General features: G+C 26.7%; 1 protein-coding gene across 2 annotated transcripts in view; it reads left to right on the forward strand.

Annotated features, from left to right (window-relative positions):
* The window catches only part of LOC129962095 (inactive dipeptidyl peptidase 10-like), a 381,626-nt gene that overhangs the window by 320,987 nt on the left and 39,686 nt on the right, over nucleotides 1–20,953 (forward strand). For both annotated transcript variants that reach the window (XM_056075816.1, XM_056075817.1), the window contains exons 4-8: nucleotides 14,887–14,981; nucleotides 15,102–15,176; nucleotides 15,296–15,348; nucleotides 18,874–18,955; nucleotides 20,527–20,647. In XM_056075816.1, coding sequence (XP_055931791.1) covers nucleotides 14,887–14,981; nucleotides 15,102–15,176; nucleotides 15,296–15,348; nucleotides 18,874–18,955; nucleotides 20,527–20,647 — 426 coding nt within the window. The remainder of the gene's footprint in view (nucleotides 1–14,886; nucleotides 14,982–15,101; nucleotides 15,177–15,295; nucleotides 15,349–18,873; nucleotides 18,956–20,526; nucleotides 20,648–20,953) is intronic.

Here is a 20,953-nt window from a genome sequence, read left to right on the forward strand (position 1 = left end):
AACCCGAAGTGCATTAAGCATAAAATATCATTAGATCTCAACCATTAATTTTTGTTTTTCGACATTTTCTTCATCCATCAAATGGCCAGAGTGATAGAGTGGAGAAAAATATCATCAAACACGCCGGAACCAGAAGATGATTGATAAATAAAATGCTGTTATAAATGATAGTTTTATAAAAAATAAATGAATATGCGTTTTAATCTTCCTCCCGCAGGAGACTGCAAAATAATTAAACAAAATAAAATTGTGGATTTTTAAAAATATTTTGAAGTAACAATTATTTAATCTATATATACTGTGGTGGTAATTACACATTAATCCGTATTGAATAAACTGTTTATTTTTATCATCGAAGGTATATAAAAATCGAAAAATATATTTTAAATTATGGGTAGATTACATATGTTGTTAATATTTTAACCTGCATTCGAAAGCTAAAATGTTATTCAGTAGTAAAATATTTTATTATTTTTCATTTAAAATTAAATATTCTTAGTTATAAGTAAACCATTTTCGAATCTTTGCTATCAATAAAAACTATTTTATATTATAGAATAGAAAAGTGAAAAGTAGTAATTTTTTTTGAAAACAAAAAGAATAGATAGGCAGCTGGTGGATTTTGCTTATTTATTTATTTTGAAATATGTAAAGTCCAATAAAGATAATATATTTTAACTAACTTTATAAGCAGCTAACTAAGATAAATCTTAATCAGAAATTCTAAAGGAAATATCACTTCAATATTTGACGATGTAGAAATTGCATTAAAAATGCTTTAAATCATGCAAAACTTTTAAATAAAAAAAATGAAATGTCAACAGATGGATTAAATATTTCAAAGTTTGAAGAAAATGCGGTAAAAAAAAATATTTTCAATTCGAAATGTATGCTAGTGATATAAAACCCAAAATCGTTCTAGAAAAAATACGTCAATATTCAGTATTTTAAATTTTAGAATATAATGCTTCAATATAAAGTTGTAGATATAAATTTTATAACTTTTAAACATCTAAAAATAATTATATGCATGTTAAAATTTTCATTAAATTATATTAATTTTTTGAATTCTAATTGAAAATAACATTAATTATAGAAAAATAGTATGATCAGTTTTGATACGTAGTTAGTTAATTTTGTCACATTGGCAAAATATATAACAACACACATAAACAAGTTTCGTATTTAAATTCTGTTTTTATGTAAAAGGAAAATGAGTTAATTATTAAGTTTTTACCTGAAATATTATATAGGCGTTATAGATTTTTTCTTGGTGTTTCTAAAAAAGGAAACCCTAATACCTAACTATTTATATCGCTACTTACGATAAAGTTGGATATGTACCTGGTGCTTTACAGGTGAGATCGTTTGATAATAGAGCTATCACACTTGGAGCATATATATAATTTCAGATCATTTTTTTTTAAAAATTTAATTAAAATTATAACTATTTATAACTTAAGCAAAATTTTGGCATTTTTTTCTGTGATAACATCTGAAAATAATTCGTTACAAAAATAATTTTTGCATAATCTTGAAATTCAGAAAACTATGGGTTCAATAAATCTATCTTTTAATAAATAAACTAAATTGTTATTTTAAATCAATTTCTAAAATAAATATTACGCATATTTCCTTTCAATATATTTCACATTAAATTAAAATAAAATTTTATATGCTTGAGTACGTTATATTTACATGTAAAAAAATTGCTTTTACCACGTTGCCATCACGCTAAAAAGAGCTCAAATTAACAGAATAAATTAGCTCTCACTGCAAACAAACTTTAAAAAAAACGTAATTTTTAGCACATGTCTGTCTGAAATGAAATAAATAAGAAACATGATTTTTTTTAATTAAAAATAATTGCAATGAAAAATAATTGAAGTTTTCCATGACTTTTTAAAATATCTATATTTTTTATACCTCCCTATTATGTAATAGTATATATAAAGTTATAAACAACAACAACAACAAAAAAAAACAGAGAAGAGCATAGGAACATACCAGTGTATGCTTCCTAAAATAGTATGAGTCATATCACAATCAATATTTTAATATGCTTTTGCTAAAAAAGCCTTTAAGACTTTGGATTTTTCAAAAATTATTTATTATTTTTTTATTTTATTTTTTTAATTATTTATTATTATTATTATTATTATTATTATTATTTTAATTATTATTTTAATTATTTTATTTATTGCATTTATCTGGTCAAACCAGCTTATCATCAATGACAGCCATAAATAATATATTTTATGTTATTCAGCAATAATTTAATGGACATTTCCAAGTTAATCAACAAAAAATAAATATAAAAAGCTTATATATTACTTTTCATCGATTATTGAAATAAACATAATTGAATATCATAGAACATAATTTGAAATATAATTGAATTGAATTAAACATTATAGAATTTCATAGATTTCATTTCATTGTTTCATAGATTCAGATTTCCGATGTAAATAGCTTGCATGAATGTAACAGTCTTATTTTTTGATATCTTCCAGAATGGTTAGGATCTAAATTTAGGAGAGTTGTTTACGTGTAGAACAATAATCTCCTGATCATTGAACTCTCCAATAATGCATTCTACAATTTACTCAGTTTAGAAACATGCCGGAAAATCTGCTTACATTTAATTATTATACTATTAAATTGCATCATAATGTAATATTATAACGATATTATAAGACTACCATTTAAATTAGACTAGATTTATTTGCAATGTAGAATTCTAAATATAGACTTAAACTATTCGTCAAGATTTCAGACTTTAGATGGCTTAAATAAGAATTGTTATCTATTGTTTTCATTAGCGAATGATGATTAAGATAAATACGACATAGGTACTGTTTGCAACTTTTTATTCTATTACTTATACAATTCTAAAGCCCTATAAACAACTTTTCGGTGCTAAATATGTTATATTTAAAATAAATACTAGATATAGTGATCTGGATTCCTTCACGTATTCTTTCAAAAGTGGTATAAGTAATTTCTTTAACCTTTTCTATCCGAATTTTACATTCTAATTTTAAATCCCATGTAGAAATGGTTCTTTTTAGGGTAATCCATGTAAAAATAGGATGCTTTTTCCCATTATTCAATGACCGCTGATCTACTGGATACACATACCCATAAGGGTTGAAAGAGTTAAAAAATGTGAGTAAAGAAATAGTTTTTCAATAATATTTTCCCAAAACATTGGAACATTTTTCTAAGGAATGAGTTTGAGGAGAACATCTAGCTCTAATAACTTTCAAAATCTTCTGGCATGAAATGATGTTTCCTAAATTGCTTGATTTTAATCACAATTCTGTTCTCTTTTGCGACAGTCATCTTTATAGAATCGAAATGATGTGACGCAGAAATATATAGTGGAGGCTGGCAACTTGATAACCTAATGTGGCTTGCAATGCTATTTTTATTTTTTAAAAGCGTTTTGAAAACTTGTTATTCCTTAATACAATTTGTACTGACACATGAATCCTTATGAACCTCTAACATGATCTTTATTTTTTTAATGTGATCTATATCTCCTTTTCAAATTCAAAAACTATTTGACCATCTATAATTTGTTGATACAAAAATTTTAATAAGATTTCGTTTATTTCTTACCATTGTTTAAAGTAAAAACAATTATAAGGATAAATAAATCTCAGAGTAAATCAGACTCTTTAATTCACTCCATACAACGTGAAACTAAAGTAAACTTTGCAAAAACAGAATTATTTCGATAATTTTGAAAAAAAAAATATTCATGCCATATCAACGAATAAAAGATTTTTTTTTCGATAATGAACATCTTTTTATTTCTTCTTCTCATCATATGTAAACAAAATCTTTTCAGAAGATGGCCGTTAATGTCCATGAAACTGCATGAATGTTTTGAGAAAAAAAAGTGACTTAAGCTTAGCGGCGTGTTAGCACATTTCTTTTCAGAGTTTTATTTCGATAAAAAACATCGTTTATAAACATAATTACTCTTTCCAAGAACTTTTTATAAAGAATTTCTTAATAAAGTTTTCAATATTTTACATTTATATCAATGTGCTTTGCTCTAAGCGTTTCTTTCTTCTTATTTCATACCAATTGCAAATGATAAGTTGTTGTAATGAAGTCATAAATTAAAGGCTACTATCATGAATTAAGAAATAAAATTTTAATCTCTCCTCACCAATTTGGATATCAATTTTAATAATCTTTGCCATTATTAAAATTTTATAATATTTCTAGCGTAGCTATAAAATCAACATTCTATTGCGCCAATTTTATTTTTACAATGTATCTTCTATTTTTTTTTCATAGAAAAAAATTAGAAAAGAAAAATCACAAGACAATTCGAAATGAGTACCTTTATGAAAATGATAAATGATTTTTCAAAAGTACACTCAAAAATAACATGCGCAGGATAATACAACTTCAAAGAAATCAAATTAAATAATTCTGATATGTCTTTCAATAAATGGATATTCAGACTGTAAATTGAAAAGATAAATGCATGATCGATTTGAATGAAAGAAGCAAATGAAATAAAAAGAGCAGTCGCCAAATCGTAATGAAAAATTTAATCAGGTTCAAAATTGCCATTGGATCTCAATTAACGCAACTTAAACCATAATATCGCAGAAGTAATTTTATCTCCAATGAATCTATCTATCTTCTCTTTGGCGTGTTCCCCCTTTTTTCCCCTGTCTTTTTGTTATGTTTAGTTACATCCGCTAAGAAAATCAGGTATTCAGAATCGAAATGGAAGAGCAATTACGGAATCATAGAATGATCTATCGTTTTTTTTCTTTATTCTGTTCTAGAAACTTCCTATTTTCGCTTACACAGAATAATTGTCATATAATTATGAGCAATTCTATTTTAAAATTAGTTCCCTGAGTTTTCCTATTAGGATCATTTTTTAACATTTCTCTCATAATAGAAGTTATCATTTGAAGAAATATTTCTTATTTGATATAAAGCATAAGTGAAATTTCGAAAATTTGTAACCTAATTAACGAACTTTGAAAGAAAAAGAAATACGGCGACTCATTTTAGAACAAGAAAATTGTTATACATTTTCTATTTCATACAGACAAGCGAATTCTAAATGCATTTCAGATAATTTATTTTATTTCAGTTATTTTATTTTCTTCCTGCAGTATTTTACTTCAGAATATTCTTAAGTGTCCGAAATAATACATTATATTATGTCAATGATATTAAGTTTCTTTCCCACTATTTTTTTAAATTTTATTTCTTTATTCTTATCATAAAAAAATTTTTCTTTAGTAAAAGTAGAAAGCAGGAATTATTCTTATTTCAAACATTTTCAGACTTATTATGCTTAAGAATGCCTGCCAAAATGACGTTCGTGATGAAATAGATATATTTTATTTATAGAATAATAGAGCAATCAATGCAAAAGTGCATAGTTATGGAATATACCATATGTAAACGTAAAAAATCTATGTAAAAAATCTCGAATCAGCGAATCTCATTCAGTAAGCAGCAATCGTAAATTAATATTATTGGAAGAATAAAATTTTGTAATATAAATATGTAATTTATAAACAAATTTTCGAAGCTATAGAGAAGCAGCAATATCGTTATATGAGAATAGGCCTTTGGTCGGCTTTCCATCCTTAAATATTTCCGTAATTGTATTGACAAATAGGATTATTATGTAATCTGAAATTTTATTTTTCTTCCTAGGCCATCATCTTCTCTTCTATAAATGTATCTGATCGGCATTTTTCTATCATTATATAAACATTCTCTTAACATTATCTAAATATTTTCTTTCAACATTTATCTCAACATTATCTAAATATTTTCTTTCAACATTTATCTCAACATTATCTAAATATTTGCTATTTGAACTCATAAATACAGTGCCCGAAAAAATTATAAGGACACGCGAAAAATCGCCAAATCTAGAAGCCTTGTTTATAGAATCGTATGCAAATTTTTGCAGCAAAAATAGAAGTAAAACTAAAATATTTTATGCGTAAAGTAATTAAAATTTTCAATTTTAAATCTGCTAAAATTTAAATTTTGATTTTTAAACCTAAATGAAAACTGAAAAAAGTATAAGGACATAGCTTTTTCTCCAGTAATTATTTAAAAATTTGCATATTTGAAAGTATAAAATGACAATTCCGAGTTAAAAGATTTATTTGCGAAAAGAATTTCCCACTCGGCGACTTTCAGTGTGAATTTTTAAACGATGCCCAAAGGAACTCAACTTTCTGACTCTGAAAAAGAACAAATTGTTGCTTTTCGAGAATGTGGATTAAGTGGATGGGAAATTTCAAAAAGAATCAAGAGATCTAAAACGGTGGTTTATAATTTACTAAAAAATCCTGGGATGTATGGTATGAAAAAGCGAACTGGGAGACCAGAAATTCTCACTCGTCGACAAAAAAGAATGATTGTAAGGAGAGCTTGCGAGAAAAGAGAAACCGCAAATGAAGTTAGACAAAATTTGAGTTTACCATGCTCAACAAGGACTGTTCAAAATGTTTTGAGTAAACATCCTCAAGTTTCTTATGGAAAATTAGTGTCACGCCCCCCTCTTACAAATCATCATAAGAAAAGAAGAGTTTACTTTGCCAAAAAATACATTTATCTTGGTCAAAAGTGGGCTGATGTAATTTTTTCAGACGAAAAAAAAAGTTCAATCTTGATGGACCTGATGGTTTTCGTTATTTTTGGTATGATCTGCGAAAGACCAAGGAAGTGTTTTCCAGGCGTCAATATGGTGGTGGCTCGGTTATGGTATGGGGCGCTTTTGCGGCAAATGGAACCATTCCAATTGTATTTATTAACCATAAAATGAATTCGGACAGGTATGTTGATATGTTAGGAGAATGTTTGTTACCTGAAGTGCCACTAATTACTTCAGGGGACTATTTTTTTCAGCAGGATAATGGTTCGACACACGTTTCTACGGGTGCAAAACTCTGGTTTGAAGCTAATTCTGTAAATTTACTTGATTGGCCGGCAAACTTATGGGGACTTCTAGCCCGAAAAGTTTATAAAAACGGCACACAATATCAATGTACACAAGATCTTGTCGTCGCTATCAAAGACGCTTGGGAAAAAATATCTGTGGACATTTTAAAAGATCTTTCAGGATCTATGATCTCTCAGCTTATTCAAGTGATTGAAAAAAAGGTAATTTTCTTGATTATTGAAACATTTTTTAAGTATTTTACAACATGTCCTTATAATTTTTTCCGTATTTCCTTTAATGTTAAATTTTGTAAAATCAATATTTTGAAGCTAAATTATGTTTTTTATGTGGTATAAGTGTTATCACAAAATTATGCAGCAGAAGTAAGAAATATAAAAAGTTCATTTAGGTGAAATGGAAATAAAGCATATTTTCATGCAATTACATGTTGTCCTTATACTTTTTTCGCGCACTGTAGTTGATAAAACAAAATATTTCTTAAGAAGTTAAATTCATGATTGCAAATCTGTCAGAAACTTAACAGTGACATCTAGACACTGTTAATAAGACACAATTCAACTAATGGGAATATAGAAACCTCCCCAGGTCTTAGTCCATTTCAGTTAATTTCGAAATTTAGGCCTTTATATAAATAAAGGTTGGATTTCAAACAAGTATTTCTCGCTCCAGTTGAATATAAATAGGTCCAACACCTCCTTTTGTATTTCTTATTGCATCAGAGTTTATAATGTTTGCAATAACTTTTTCATATATTTCTTGTAATTTGATATGATTCCAACAACTTTTGTTTACAAAAATTTAAAAAAAAAAAAAAAAAAAAAAAAAAAACATTATGAAAACTTGCCCTTTATTTAAAAAAAAAACTCAATATAGCAATTAGATATTGATATATTTTTATCATCACTGGACAAATAAAAGTTTTCAGATATGCTGTACAGATATATGCTTGTAAGAATAGTGGTTTATAATCTTGACAAGGTCGTAGGTTAGGCAGCATATTAATATCAAGAATTATACAAATATTATACAAAATTATACAAAATAAACATCGAGTTTATGAAGAAAAATGTGACTTAATGCTTATTAAAAGCCTTATACGAGAAATCACAAAAAACCCCTTTATAAAATATCTTTGCGATAGCATATCCTCTTGAGTTATTAAGATTGCAGGAATTATCACTACAATTGAAATAATCTGAGATGATTTTGGGTATAAAAAAACAGCGTAGAATCATTTTGATAATCCTATTTATATGTAAATTTCTCGATTTTTTTTCTTTAAAAAAATATTACTTAATGCGCTGAATAAATCTTTTGATGGAATAAAATAATATCCATGATTTATTTATTAAAATATTAAAGCTTTTGTTTCTTTTTGTACATATTTTGTTTCTGTCCTTCATGCAAAATAAAGAGATATGTACTTTTTTGGCAAATGGAAAGTATAAAGGAAAAAGATATCCCCTTTTCTGTCCTCTCTGAAATGTCGGTATACTTTTCCATTCATTCTTTCATCTCTTCGCATCCTTGGGAATTCCTTTGGTATCTCTATATATTTCTGAATTTCGCCTGAGTTTTCACAATGATGTATCAACTATGGAGAATAAGAATATTGTTGGAAGAGTCATATCTCTAGAAAATGTTACGACAAACAAGCAGAAAGTATTTCATATTGTATTTGTAGTATTTCTATCTAGTAGGTAAAAGAAGACTGCGATCGATAGGGCGGGTAAAAATTCAACAAAATTCCTATTTTTTACGAAAATTTTGCTAACGCATGAAATCGTATTGCAGTGGAAGTTCTATACCTTGTCTATCTACTTTTGATAAATATTATGTTCTATATAGAGATGAATATTCGTTAAAAAATTATTTATAATGAGAAAGTTGCAATGTTATTCAAATCAAATATAGATCTGAATTTTAAATATTTAGTATATTCGGGTAGATAAATGGATAGAAACAAAAAACATTAAACAATTTTGATATTTTATATTTTTTATATTATAAATCAGTCAGAAATGTGATGCAATTAGTCTACACATTAAATATTTTTTTTTTTTTTTTAGATTGAGTATTATCGATTCTTGTGGAAGTGCAATTCTATGCTTTAAAATTGCTTCTAAAGATAAATTGTTCATTCAACTTATGATCACCTGCTGTTCCTAAATTTAAAAATATATCCTTCCAAAGTAAAAAAAAAGTAATCAGATATCAAGCAATCGATTAGAAAGTATAATATTAAAAAGTTACCTTTCAAAAATAGCAATTATTTCAAAATTTAATAATGAATGAATATTTCCTTGTTACAGCAAATGTTTTCATCAATTTGGTGTAAAAAATTATACTTTGCTTGAACTTTATTCTTACTGTTAAATTTTACATCACATTTATATATACCATGTATCAAAACAATGCTTTTAATACTCAAAAATATTATCAAATGAAATTTGAGCTAGGAAAGTGAGCTACTCAACTTCATCTTCAACTATAATGAAATACGGAAAAAGTATTTTAATCATTGTTGATTTGTTTACTCGAGAAGTTTCAAATTGTATATTTATATGTAGAAACATCCACATGTGGTTTTAGTTTCTTAAGGTTAAACTGAGAATGAAGCAATCGGAAATTGAAATGGTGCTAAGGAAGGGTTCACGGTTCGGTTTTCCTTTAAGCGCTTACTTTAAGCGGCAATTTAGCTTAGTTAATTTCAAGAAAGGATGCATGTTTCTACTAAACAACACAGCGGAATATTTCGTGGAATGACAAAATGTAATCATACTGATAGCAGTAAGGGCAAGATATTTTGAAAAAGTTCAATGTGAACTAACGTATATTTATTTATATTTAATGGTCTTTTCTTGCTTCAACAAGTTTTAGAAAATCCCCATATCCTCAGAAATTTATATGAAATATTCAAAACTGCATATTAAATCATTTCCTATCTGATGATTTAATTAATTTTCAAAGTATGTTTCAAAAGTTAAACGTAAGAGATTCAATGCAGTAAAGTATGATTGGAAAGAAGTGATTTCACACGTAAGCGGGCTCTTCGCAAGCGAAAAAAAAATCACTTGAAACAAGTAATAAAGCGGGCATCAAAGAGTTTATAAAGCAAAGAATTTTAACTCCAAGTGCAAGTTCAGCTTTAACAAACATATGGCGAAAATTCTTAATTGCTTTTAAATTTACAATAATTTTAGTGAAAATATTTGCAAAGAAAAAAAATGATATAAGGTATTAATTTTGATATGTTGCTCTTGACAAGTTTTCAAATGATATATGAAATGAAAACACAGTTTATATCGTAGAATCAAAAATTGCAAACAGCTAAAAAAATCATAAAGAAAATTACTAAAACTACTAAACATATCCTTTTTTCTCTCAAACATTTTGACAGTAATGGAATTCACTTCAGTTTCTCGCATGTTCATAAATTTTACATTCTTTAATATAATAGGTATTATATTAGATATACAAACATTTACTAATTTTCTATTCTTCTAAGAGCGAGATTCAGGAACTATATTCGTTTCAATATAGTTCCTGAAACACACTTAGTCTTTAGTTTTTCTATTTTTCGACAATAGGCAAAGAAACATTTAAAAGATTCGTTTCAAAAAGCTGCGTAGATAGACAGAGAAAGCGCTCCAGTTGCAACAAGAGGAAATTCGCCTTTCGGCAGTCGAGTGATTGATTGACTGATTACCTTTTCGAATACCAGTGTTGGAAAACGTATCGAGAATTTGTTTCATAGCAAATACGTCATTCCTTGTGAAAGATGACAGTTATTTTCCTGAATAATGTGACAAATGTCAGCGATCTTCAAAAAGAAAAACGAATGCAAGGAAAGGAAATCAGAACACATACTTTCTCTAATCATAGGGCCAATGATCGAGATTTTTATTAATCAAACTCAATTATTATTTAAGAAATCTTATATATTTCCAATCTATAACTTCCTATGAACATTTTTAATAAAAATCTTAAATTGAACATTCATTTATTCGTATAATGAAACGATATTGTTATTTCTTCTGTTCTTAGAATAAATATTTAAGAACAGATTGATTTTTTTCTTTTAGTTATATATATATATATATATATAACTATGAATACCGGCTTTTGTACCATATATATATATATATATATATATATATATATATATACAGTGGCTCAAAAAATTGAGAGTACACCTTACTTTTACTTCCTAAATCCGACTTTCAATATAAATAACACATTACTGGGAAGTGCAAACATGATTTTATTTTTACACATAACAAATGGTTTAATTTAGAGTAAAAATAAAGAAAAATCAACGAAAAATTTCTAAATTGAAAATTTTCAGAAGCATTTTATATAAACATACGCAGAATTTTGCCTCAAAAAATTGAGAATACATCAATGAAATTTTTGCAATATCACGCATAGAAATAAAGTGTCACTATTAAATTGCACATCTTTTGGCTTTTATAACGGCCTCTAAACGTCATGGTACCAATTTCACCCATTTTTGGTGGTATTTGAAGATATTTTAACCCATTCTTCTTGCACCACTTGTTTTAAATGGGTTTTGTTTCTAATTTTGTGTTTTTGAATCCCTTTTTCGGGTATGGCCCACGAATATTCAATGGCATTGATGTCGGGGTTCTGTGGTGGTGTGTGTAACTGCTATTTATAATGAAAAAGACACCATATTTTGAAGTTACGTGTATTCTTTTTGGGGTCGTTGTCTTACTGGAAAATGAAATTTCCATCTAAACCCAAAATTTTAGCACTTTCCTTTAGATTGCTGCGAAGTATATCCAAGTAAACCGTATCATTTATAATGCCATCTGTAAAAATTAAATTTCCAACCCCGGATGAAGCCATGTAACCTCAAATCATTACGGAGTCGACATCATGTTTAACTGTAGGACGTAAATTTTTTGGATACAAAGCAGTATTAGGCTTTCTCCATACAGTAAGATGGTTGTCACTGCCAAAAATATTGAGGTTTCTTTCATTACTAAATATAGATTTCTTCCAAAGGCTATTGGTCTTCAATTGATGAGTTTTTGCAAATTTCAAATGCTTTTTCTGAATTTGCAAGCTGAACTTGCATTGTTGGTTTTTCTCTAATAATGCTACTTTTATATCCAGCTTCTTTAATGGCTTTTAGCACAGTTTCAGCACTTACACTTCTGCCTATGATTTGAAAAATTTCTGCAACAAGTTGGATGAACCATATGGTAGCAGCAATCTGAAGGATAGTGTTAAAAATTTGGGTTTAGTTGGAAATTCCATTTTCCAGCAGGACAACGACCCCAAACAGAATGCACGTAACGTCAAAATATGATGTCTTTTTCATTGTAAACAACAGTTACACACACCACCACAGTACCCTGACATCAATGCCATTGAGTATTCGTGGGGGATACTCGAAAAAGTGGTTCAAAAATACAAAATTAGAAACAAAACCCATTTAAAACAAGTGGTGCAAGAAGAATGGGGTAAAATATCTTCAGATACCACCAAAAATTGGTCGAATAGGTACCATGACGTTTAGAGACCATTATAAGAGCCAAAAGACATGCAATTTCATTGTGACACTTTGTTTCTATGCGTGATATTGCAAAAATTTCACTGGTGTATTCTCAATTTTTTGAGGCAAAATTCTGCGTATGTTTATTTAAAATGCTTCTGAAAATTTTCAATTTAGAAATTTTCCGTTGATTTTTCTTTATTTTTACTCTAAATTAAACCATTTGTTATGTGTAAAAATAAAAACAAGTTTGCACTTTCCCGTTAATGTGTTATTTATATTGAAAGTCGCATTTATCAAGTAAACGTAAGGTGTACTCTCAATTTTTTGAGCCGCTGTATATATATATATATATATATATATATATATATATATATATATATATATATATATATATATATATATATATATATATATATATATATAGGTTCAGATTTTTGTTTAAATTGTTTATGATCATCATTGTTCAGTTTATATTCATTGAATATCTATCCAAATCTACTTACCCACTCTTTATGTAAATAAAAATATGCATGTTGCTGTCTAAGAGAAGCCTGTAGTGAGTTATATTTTTAAAAAATGCATTTGGAAGCTTACTTGTTGAAATGTTTGAATCAGATTATTTATTATTAGCATACTCGTTGCCTTGCTTTAACAATGTAATTCAGAAAATATTCTGCTTGAACCGTACATTTATATCATGATAATGTATAATTCTTCGGTTTCATTCTTCTTTCAGTTAATTTTGCATATTATTGTGTCTGAAAATGAATGCGTTTTGTTTTATTTATAACAATATATTATAAAGTAATGAACATCAAACGTTATCAAGAAATCCTTCGAATATTCAAATAGTGTAATTATATGTGTTCTTTCATACATATACATATGAATAAAAGAAGGCGTATAATTACATATTTCTTCAAGTTTTCTTTCTCATAGAGATTTTAGTCTGTCTTTGAATTATTACTTAGTAAATGACGCGGTATTCAGGGATTCATATCTCAATTTTAGCAAATCTCATCAGTTCAAACGACTTATGTATAAGTGCACTAACAATCATTCGATTGTTCTGTAGATCACATATAAATGTTATCATTAGATTGCGCTTTAAAACATATTGAGACGTAATTCTGATTAGAAAGTTTGTCAAATGACATCAATAAATTAATCTTTGGTTAAGTTCCTCATAAGGTTCTTCTGAAGAGTGCTATGAAATTAAATGCCATCAGATGGTTATATTACTCACATTAATGTGATCAGAAAGAGTCAAATATAAAAGTTAGAAATTTGACACAGCAATGTGTCTTGAGCCATTACAATGCTTTATCGGTCTTTTGCAGGTCATTTTGCAGGTGATTAGAAAAGAAAATTCGGGGAATTGTTCGTAATTTATGCAGACAGACTAACAACTTTAATGCATCTGTAGATGTATTTCCTGAAATACAATTGCAGTTTTTGTAGTACTCTGAGAAAAGTTTATTCGCTTTGTTTGTTCTTAGAATAATAAATTTTTCAGTTTAGCTTTCGCTTTAGAAATATTTCCAATATAATTTTATGTTTGTATCTCAGTCACTGAGTGAATTTCCTTCTTCTGTACATATGTCACTTCTTACAACTTCCAAATAAAGAATTTGTTCGTTCATTGCAAAGCAGTAAAGTCATCAACAGCAGAAGATATCAAAGAATCACGAGAAGGATTTTTATATCATGTTCATAATTTCTTTCTTTTGGAACTATCTTGTCTCGTATCAAAGAGCTTGGATTTTGAACTTTTCTGTAGGTAACGATGCTGAATTCCAAGAATTCTATGCTCAGTTTTGAAGAAGAAATATCTGTCCTTGTGGAATCTCGTTTTTTAGAAACTGACCCACATTTGTTTGACGGAGCGGAAGAATTTTTCGCTCTCAAAGTAGTTTTGCTGCCACACAAAAATAGTGAAATTCTTTTTAAAAAACAGAACATATTTATCTGGACGAAAGTCTGGTGGACAGAAGTTTAAAATTAGATCATTTATTTCCATCGTTCTACCAACGATGTACAGTTTAGAAATATTCCAAGGGTTCTCCTGAATTGCTGCTTAACTTTATCTATTCTATAGCAGATGTTCCAGACATTATAGTATAAATAATTAAATAATACCCTTTAAGATTAATTTTAAAAGTCGTTTACAACATTTTTTTTTTAAATTCTATTTTCTGAAATCGATGCTTTATCTTATTTGTACCTGAATTCTAATTATTTTGAGCCTTACAGACAAAATGAATAATAGCTTATACTTCAAAAGAGGGAATAAAATAATTTATAGGAGAATAGTTGATAAAATAATTTATGGAAAAAAACTATAAATTATTTTATTAAATAACTAAATATATTTTATTTATTGCAGGTGACGAGATTGAATACAGAGATAAAGATGGAAATCTTGTAATTTACTCTGTAAAAACGAAATCATCAAAGATTCTTCTTGAAAATGTCACTTTCGTAAGTATTTTATGTTTAAAGTTATATATTTATGAGCCATTGCGGAATATATTTCTCGTTTTTTAACATTAAATTTTTGCTATTTTGACCTAAATTATGAATGTAAACATTTTTTTTCAGTCTGATTATGATGTAGAGAAATACAGTGTATCTGCAGATCATAATTATGTATTATTACTCCATGATGTGATAAAGGTAATGCAGTTTTTTACAGATTAAATTGCATTCGTTATTTCATGCATTAAAATTAAACCTTGAAATTTATAGTGTTATTTATAAACATTGTTTAAAAATGTTTAAATTTTTCTTTTCAGCTCTACCGCTACTCTTTCAAAGCCAAATACAAGATTTTCGATATTGTAAACAAGTAAGTTTCATATTTTATTTGATTTCATAATATTCATAATATCTTATTTTTTTTAAATTTGATTAAGTAATTATATAATAAATATTATTAATTTTTAATTAGTTTATTAAAAATACTCTTAAGTTTACTAAGTACATTTTTAAGAAAAAAAAAGAAACGTTTCGAATATATATAATTACAAATTAATTTTAGGCTCAAAATGTATTATATCATGCATTTTTTTCATAAATTCAAGAAATGCATTACTGTTATCCGCTTTAAAATAGATAAATTCTTATTATGTATTATTAATTAATTTATAATGCATTAATTCTATATCTGTTGAAATGAATCAAACAATTTGGGAGTGCACTTATAAATTAAATTAATTTTATCAAACTTTTGTGCCAATCATAATGAAAAAATGTACTTTTGAAATTGAAGTACACCTAAAATATATAAATAATAGGATTTTTTTACAAAATAATATTTTAAATAAATGCGTTTTAAAGATAGAATTGGAAATTTCATTGAAAAAAAATTTAAGATTTTTTTTTAAAATTTCAATAACATAAGAGTTATGCTGTTAAAATTAATTGGCTATCATCAATAGTTAAATCCAATAATGATTATTTGAAATTTATATAAACTAAATCTTGTAAATTACCAATCATAAATTATTGCCATCTCATAAGGTTAATCGTAATGGGTTTGTAATTCATAATTCACTATACCAATATTTATCTATTAAAATAGATTCTAGCATTTGTTTATTTTTGAATATCTTTGTTTTTTTTATAATTTTTCTATTGGGAAATTCAGAAAATTGCTATTTCAAAAAGAAAACATATCTGTAATCACATTAGAAGCATAAAGAATCCATTGTCTAAACTCAAAAACTAGAAATCAAACTCTATGAATCTTAAAAAAATTATTTCGTTTTAATTATTCTTTAAATTAAATTCTTTCGTTAAAAAAAATTCTTTCGTTTTCGTTCGTTTCGTAAGGAGAATATTCATATAGGAAAAACTTCATTTATTATTTATTTTTAAATTTAAAAAATTAAATCAATTATTCAACAAAGTTCAGACCATTTAATTATAATTTTAAATTTTAAAACAAAACATTTATTAATTTAATGCGTTTTGAAAAACGAAATAAATTATAATTTATTATAAATAAGATAAAGTTTGAATTAAAATTAATAAATTTTTTTTGAAATATTTGAAAGAAAGAAAAAAATTCTTCTTAACACATAATATATGCACTCTCAAATAAAATGTGAATAAAAGTACCTGAATGTCTTTGAATTAAGAGTACTAATGTAACTCAGGATTTTATTTTTAAAATAATTAAAGGGTCGCATAGTGATTAGGAAATTAAAAAAAGTGAAAGTAAAAGATTAAATTAACACCGTCATTTTTATCTTTAAAATGACTATTTATTTGCATTAAATAGCAATAATTAATTCTGAAGTACATCTCCCGATTAAAATGTTTTCTCTTTCAACAAAATATAATAATAATGGAAAAGGAAATGGATAAAACTAAACATTTAAACAAGAAAAAATGCATTTGCTAAATAAGTGCTATAATTTTTTTTTCCAGTATTGACAAAAAATATGTATGAAAAATAGATTGTTCTGTTTTTTTTGCATTATGTTAACATTGCACATTTTTTAGCATTTAGCATAGCATGATTTTAACCCATGTTTATATAAAATGAAATAAATATAAGATGTGGTATTTTCTAGAAAAGTAAATTCAATAAAAAGCGTTCTGTAACTTTTTAAAATATTTCTATTAGGGATTCTACAATGATCTATTATTTAAAACAAGCATGGTGTGTGTGTGTGTGTGTGTGTGTGTTGTGTGTGTGTGTGTGTGTGTGTGTGTGTGTGTGTGTGTGTGTGTGTGTGTGTGTGTGTGTGTGTGTGTGTGTGTGTGTGTGTGTGTATGTGTGTGTGTGTGTGTGTGTTAGTATATGTATAAAAATAGATTTTAATTTATATATATATATAAACAAGCCTTGGATTGAACAATATGGTTTTTTACTTTCCGTAGAAAAATATCCGTTCTATTTTAAAGATTTAAAAATTTCTAATCGCAAAATTCACAACATTACTAATTGGAAATCAAAAACCACCCATAATTACTTCTACACGGAAAGAAAATATAAAGCAAATATTCGAAAAATGTATGTACTTTTTCTAATATTTTAAAAGTGAAATCGATGTAACTAGAGAAAATCCGCCGACACAGAAACTAGCTACGAAATACATCTATAGCGATAATAAATAAAATAATAAATTAAGATTTAAAATTTAAAATTTAAAAAGTTTAATAAAAATGTTGAACCGATATTACCAATGCAGTTATATGAAATCGAGACAATTTGTAGTAGATAACGTATGAAAACTATTTAACAAGATGCAAATAGATATAGATAGTGATCCTTGTTGAAAGATTGGATTACCTAAATGTCTGCGATAAAAACAGTTTTTTTTTACTAAGAAAAATTAAATAATAATACTAATAATAAGCAAATTTGGTAAAGTCAATGTACAGACAACTTCAGGAAGGGGTTTTCGACTATTGCAGGAAAATTTAGATATCAGTGGTGAAAGATTCCATTTTTTGTGTCCGTATTTAAAAGAGAAAAAATGCTTTGTTTCGGCAAAAATGTTTTTGTATTTGTCGAAAATTTAATCGCTTTCTTTTAAATTAAAGTTTAAAATATAGAGGAGATAACAGAAAATTAGTGAAATGCATAAGATATTGAACAAAAGTGTCTAAAGCGTCGAAAATAAAATGAATTATAGGATTATTAAAATTCGGACCTCAAAAGTATTTTGCTGAAGAAGCCATTTAAAGCAAGTTGCATAAAATATTTCATTGACAACTTTAGCGACCTTTATTCGTGATAAACCAGTTGGTAGCCGAAGTCATTGTAGTGAATTCAAAATTCAATTCAATTACAATAAGATATACCACACATATTACTTATTTTTAACATTTAACGATGCGAAAATCAATAGATTTTCAGCATCATAACTTTCTGGCAACTAAAATTACAAATATCATTACCTAATATTCTTGGGAAATTTTTTTATAAAAATTTTTTACTAATCATTAAATTCGGTTATCATTTTCCCTGTTCAACAGAAAATTTCCAATTAAGAAGTTTCAATGCAAATATTTTTATTTTCTTTTGCAGGACAATTTTGGAAATTTCATAGTTGTATTGAAAAAAGAACCAAAACTGATTCAACAAATATAATCATCATGAGAAATATATATTCATTTTAGTGAATCATTTGCATTAGCTTTAGATTTCTGATTTTTCAGTTCAAAGAGTTTTGAAAGAAGTTCTGTTGCTTTTGAACAGTTCACTTCATCTATTTACGACTTTTCTTTTCTTTCTTTTTCTTTTTTCTAAAACTTTCATTTACTTCAAGAAACAATAAAATAATTTGCTTAAAGCGTATTCCTCATAACGCATTTCATTTTAAATTCTAAATAGGTCATTAAGATAAATCTCTTTTAGGAAAATTTATCCTCTTCAACCCCAAGAGGACAATGATGGATATTTGCAGTACGCAGGTTGGGGCCCTAAGGATAACCAGCTGGTAAGTACGGGCATTTTTTTTATTTTTAATAAGGCATAAAGTTCGCCATATATATATGAACACCATGTGTTATATATATATATATATATATATACACCATGCTATATAATAGCATAAGTTAAAAAAAAACTTAGAAATGATTTAAATGAAACAATCCGTTTAGCGCATACCTAATGAAACATGCTATCATTAGATTCAATCTTAATTCATATATTTCCGTTTGTATTGTGTTTATTTTTTTTTTCAAAAGAGAGAAGTGATGAGTTATAAAGTCAATTCATAGACACATGACAAATGTTAATTTAATTCTGCAATTAGTCACCAGAACAAAAACATATGACATCAGTTGAAAATAACGTGTAACTGATAATAAATAATCATGTCGGTTACTGTTCATTTCAATATTCTGAGAATACTACTTTTCGACGATTCCATCTCAGAAAGGGTTGTAAACCGGAAGGATGAGCGCATTTCTTCAATACTTCGTCATTCTTTGACCTTGATTTACGCCCTATTAGATACTTTTTCGTTCCTTTATTTTTTCATGTGCATGTGAGTGTCACGTCACATCTGAGCGAATTATTTTAATTCAAAAATGATTTAATTTATTCCCACGATTAATCCGAGTTTAATTTATTGTTAAATGTAAACATCTTCTCCTTTCATCTTTCCTCTCAACCCTGTTTTGACGAAATAAAGCCACCCTAGCACTTGCGCATTAGAACGGAGGATTTTAGAAATCGTTGGCAAACACTATGTTTAGCAATTAAATTCAAAGGTGGGGACTATATTATATTTACATTTCATACTGTGCTGAGCATTATGAAGTGCACCTTTCTTAATTAAGATAACGGTTAATTAATATTTTATTAATACGGTTAATTATTTATTAATATTTGTTTAATAACGGTTAATTAATATTTAAGATGTTGTTTAATAAATATTTAAACAAATTAGTGTGAATACACTTTAAGTTTTTCCTTAATGGTTGTACACAAATAATTTATCGGGAAATCTCTCATTCCTTTGAATCGTAAAATTAGTTCATTTACTCCATTCAAAAGCCTCATTTTTTAGTAAGTATAGAAATAAAGTTTTTCTAAGTATTGTCTTTTTTTATAAATAATATTTCTTTTTTCTCACATCTGCTTTTACTTTTAAGCATTAATTTTAATTTTTGTTTGATATTTTTGAATTTAGCTATACGTAATTTAACTCTTGGTTTTTTTTAATATTTCTTAATGTCTAATTTTAATTTTATTGATAGAATAATAGATAATTTAATCTAATATTCTCAATATAAATTCTAAAATCAAGTTTTTCCTGCTATATTCATGTTGAGTCTGTAATGATAACATTATAGGCATTAAGCGCCCCAGATCAATTTAATATTTAAATCATATTGCATATGAAATCCAGCTAAATAAGATTACATTGCATAAGCATTTAGTCTCCATAGGACTTCGATGCCTTGTGAATTATTTAAAAAAAAAAAAAAAAACTATTTAGGTTGTATTAGAATTTGAAATTAATACACAGTGTATGGTTAACCTTTAAATTGTTTATTTTAGGTTTATGTGTGGGGCAATAATTTATTTTACGTCAGTGAAGTAAATGGCACACACCACCCTGTTTCTACTACTGGAATTGATACTGTCATATTTAATGGAGTTCCAGATTGGCTTTACGAAGGTACGTATACTTAGGATCCCGATAACTGCTTAATCCATCAAAGCATTAATAAAAGCTTTAGAATTTCCCGGAATATTAGAATTTATATATATATATATATATATATATATAATAATAATTTCGAGTTAACGAAATAGTTATTTAATTTATTAATTTCTAAATTACGATATGAAAATTGAATAAATAATACATAGATTATTATATTAGTGAAGATAAAAGAAGGCCGTAATCTTTCAGGATCAAGATACATAAATGCTATAATTGACAATCATTTTAAATAGCGCCATCAATCTTTTTATACATATG

The sequence above is a fragment of the Argiope bruennichi genome, chromosome 2 (assembly GCF_947563725.1).
Source record: "Argiope bruennichi chromosome 2, qqArgBrue1.1, whole genome shotgun sequence".
Lineage (NCBI taxonomy): Eukaryota > Metazoa > Arthropoda > Arachnida > Araneae > Araneidae > Argiope > Argiope bruennichi.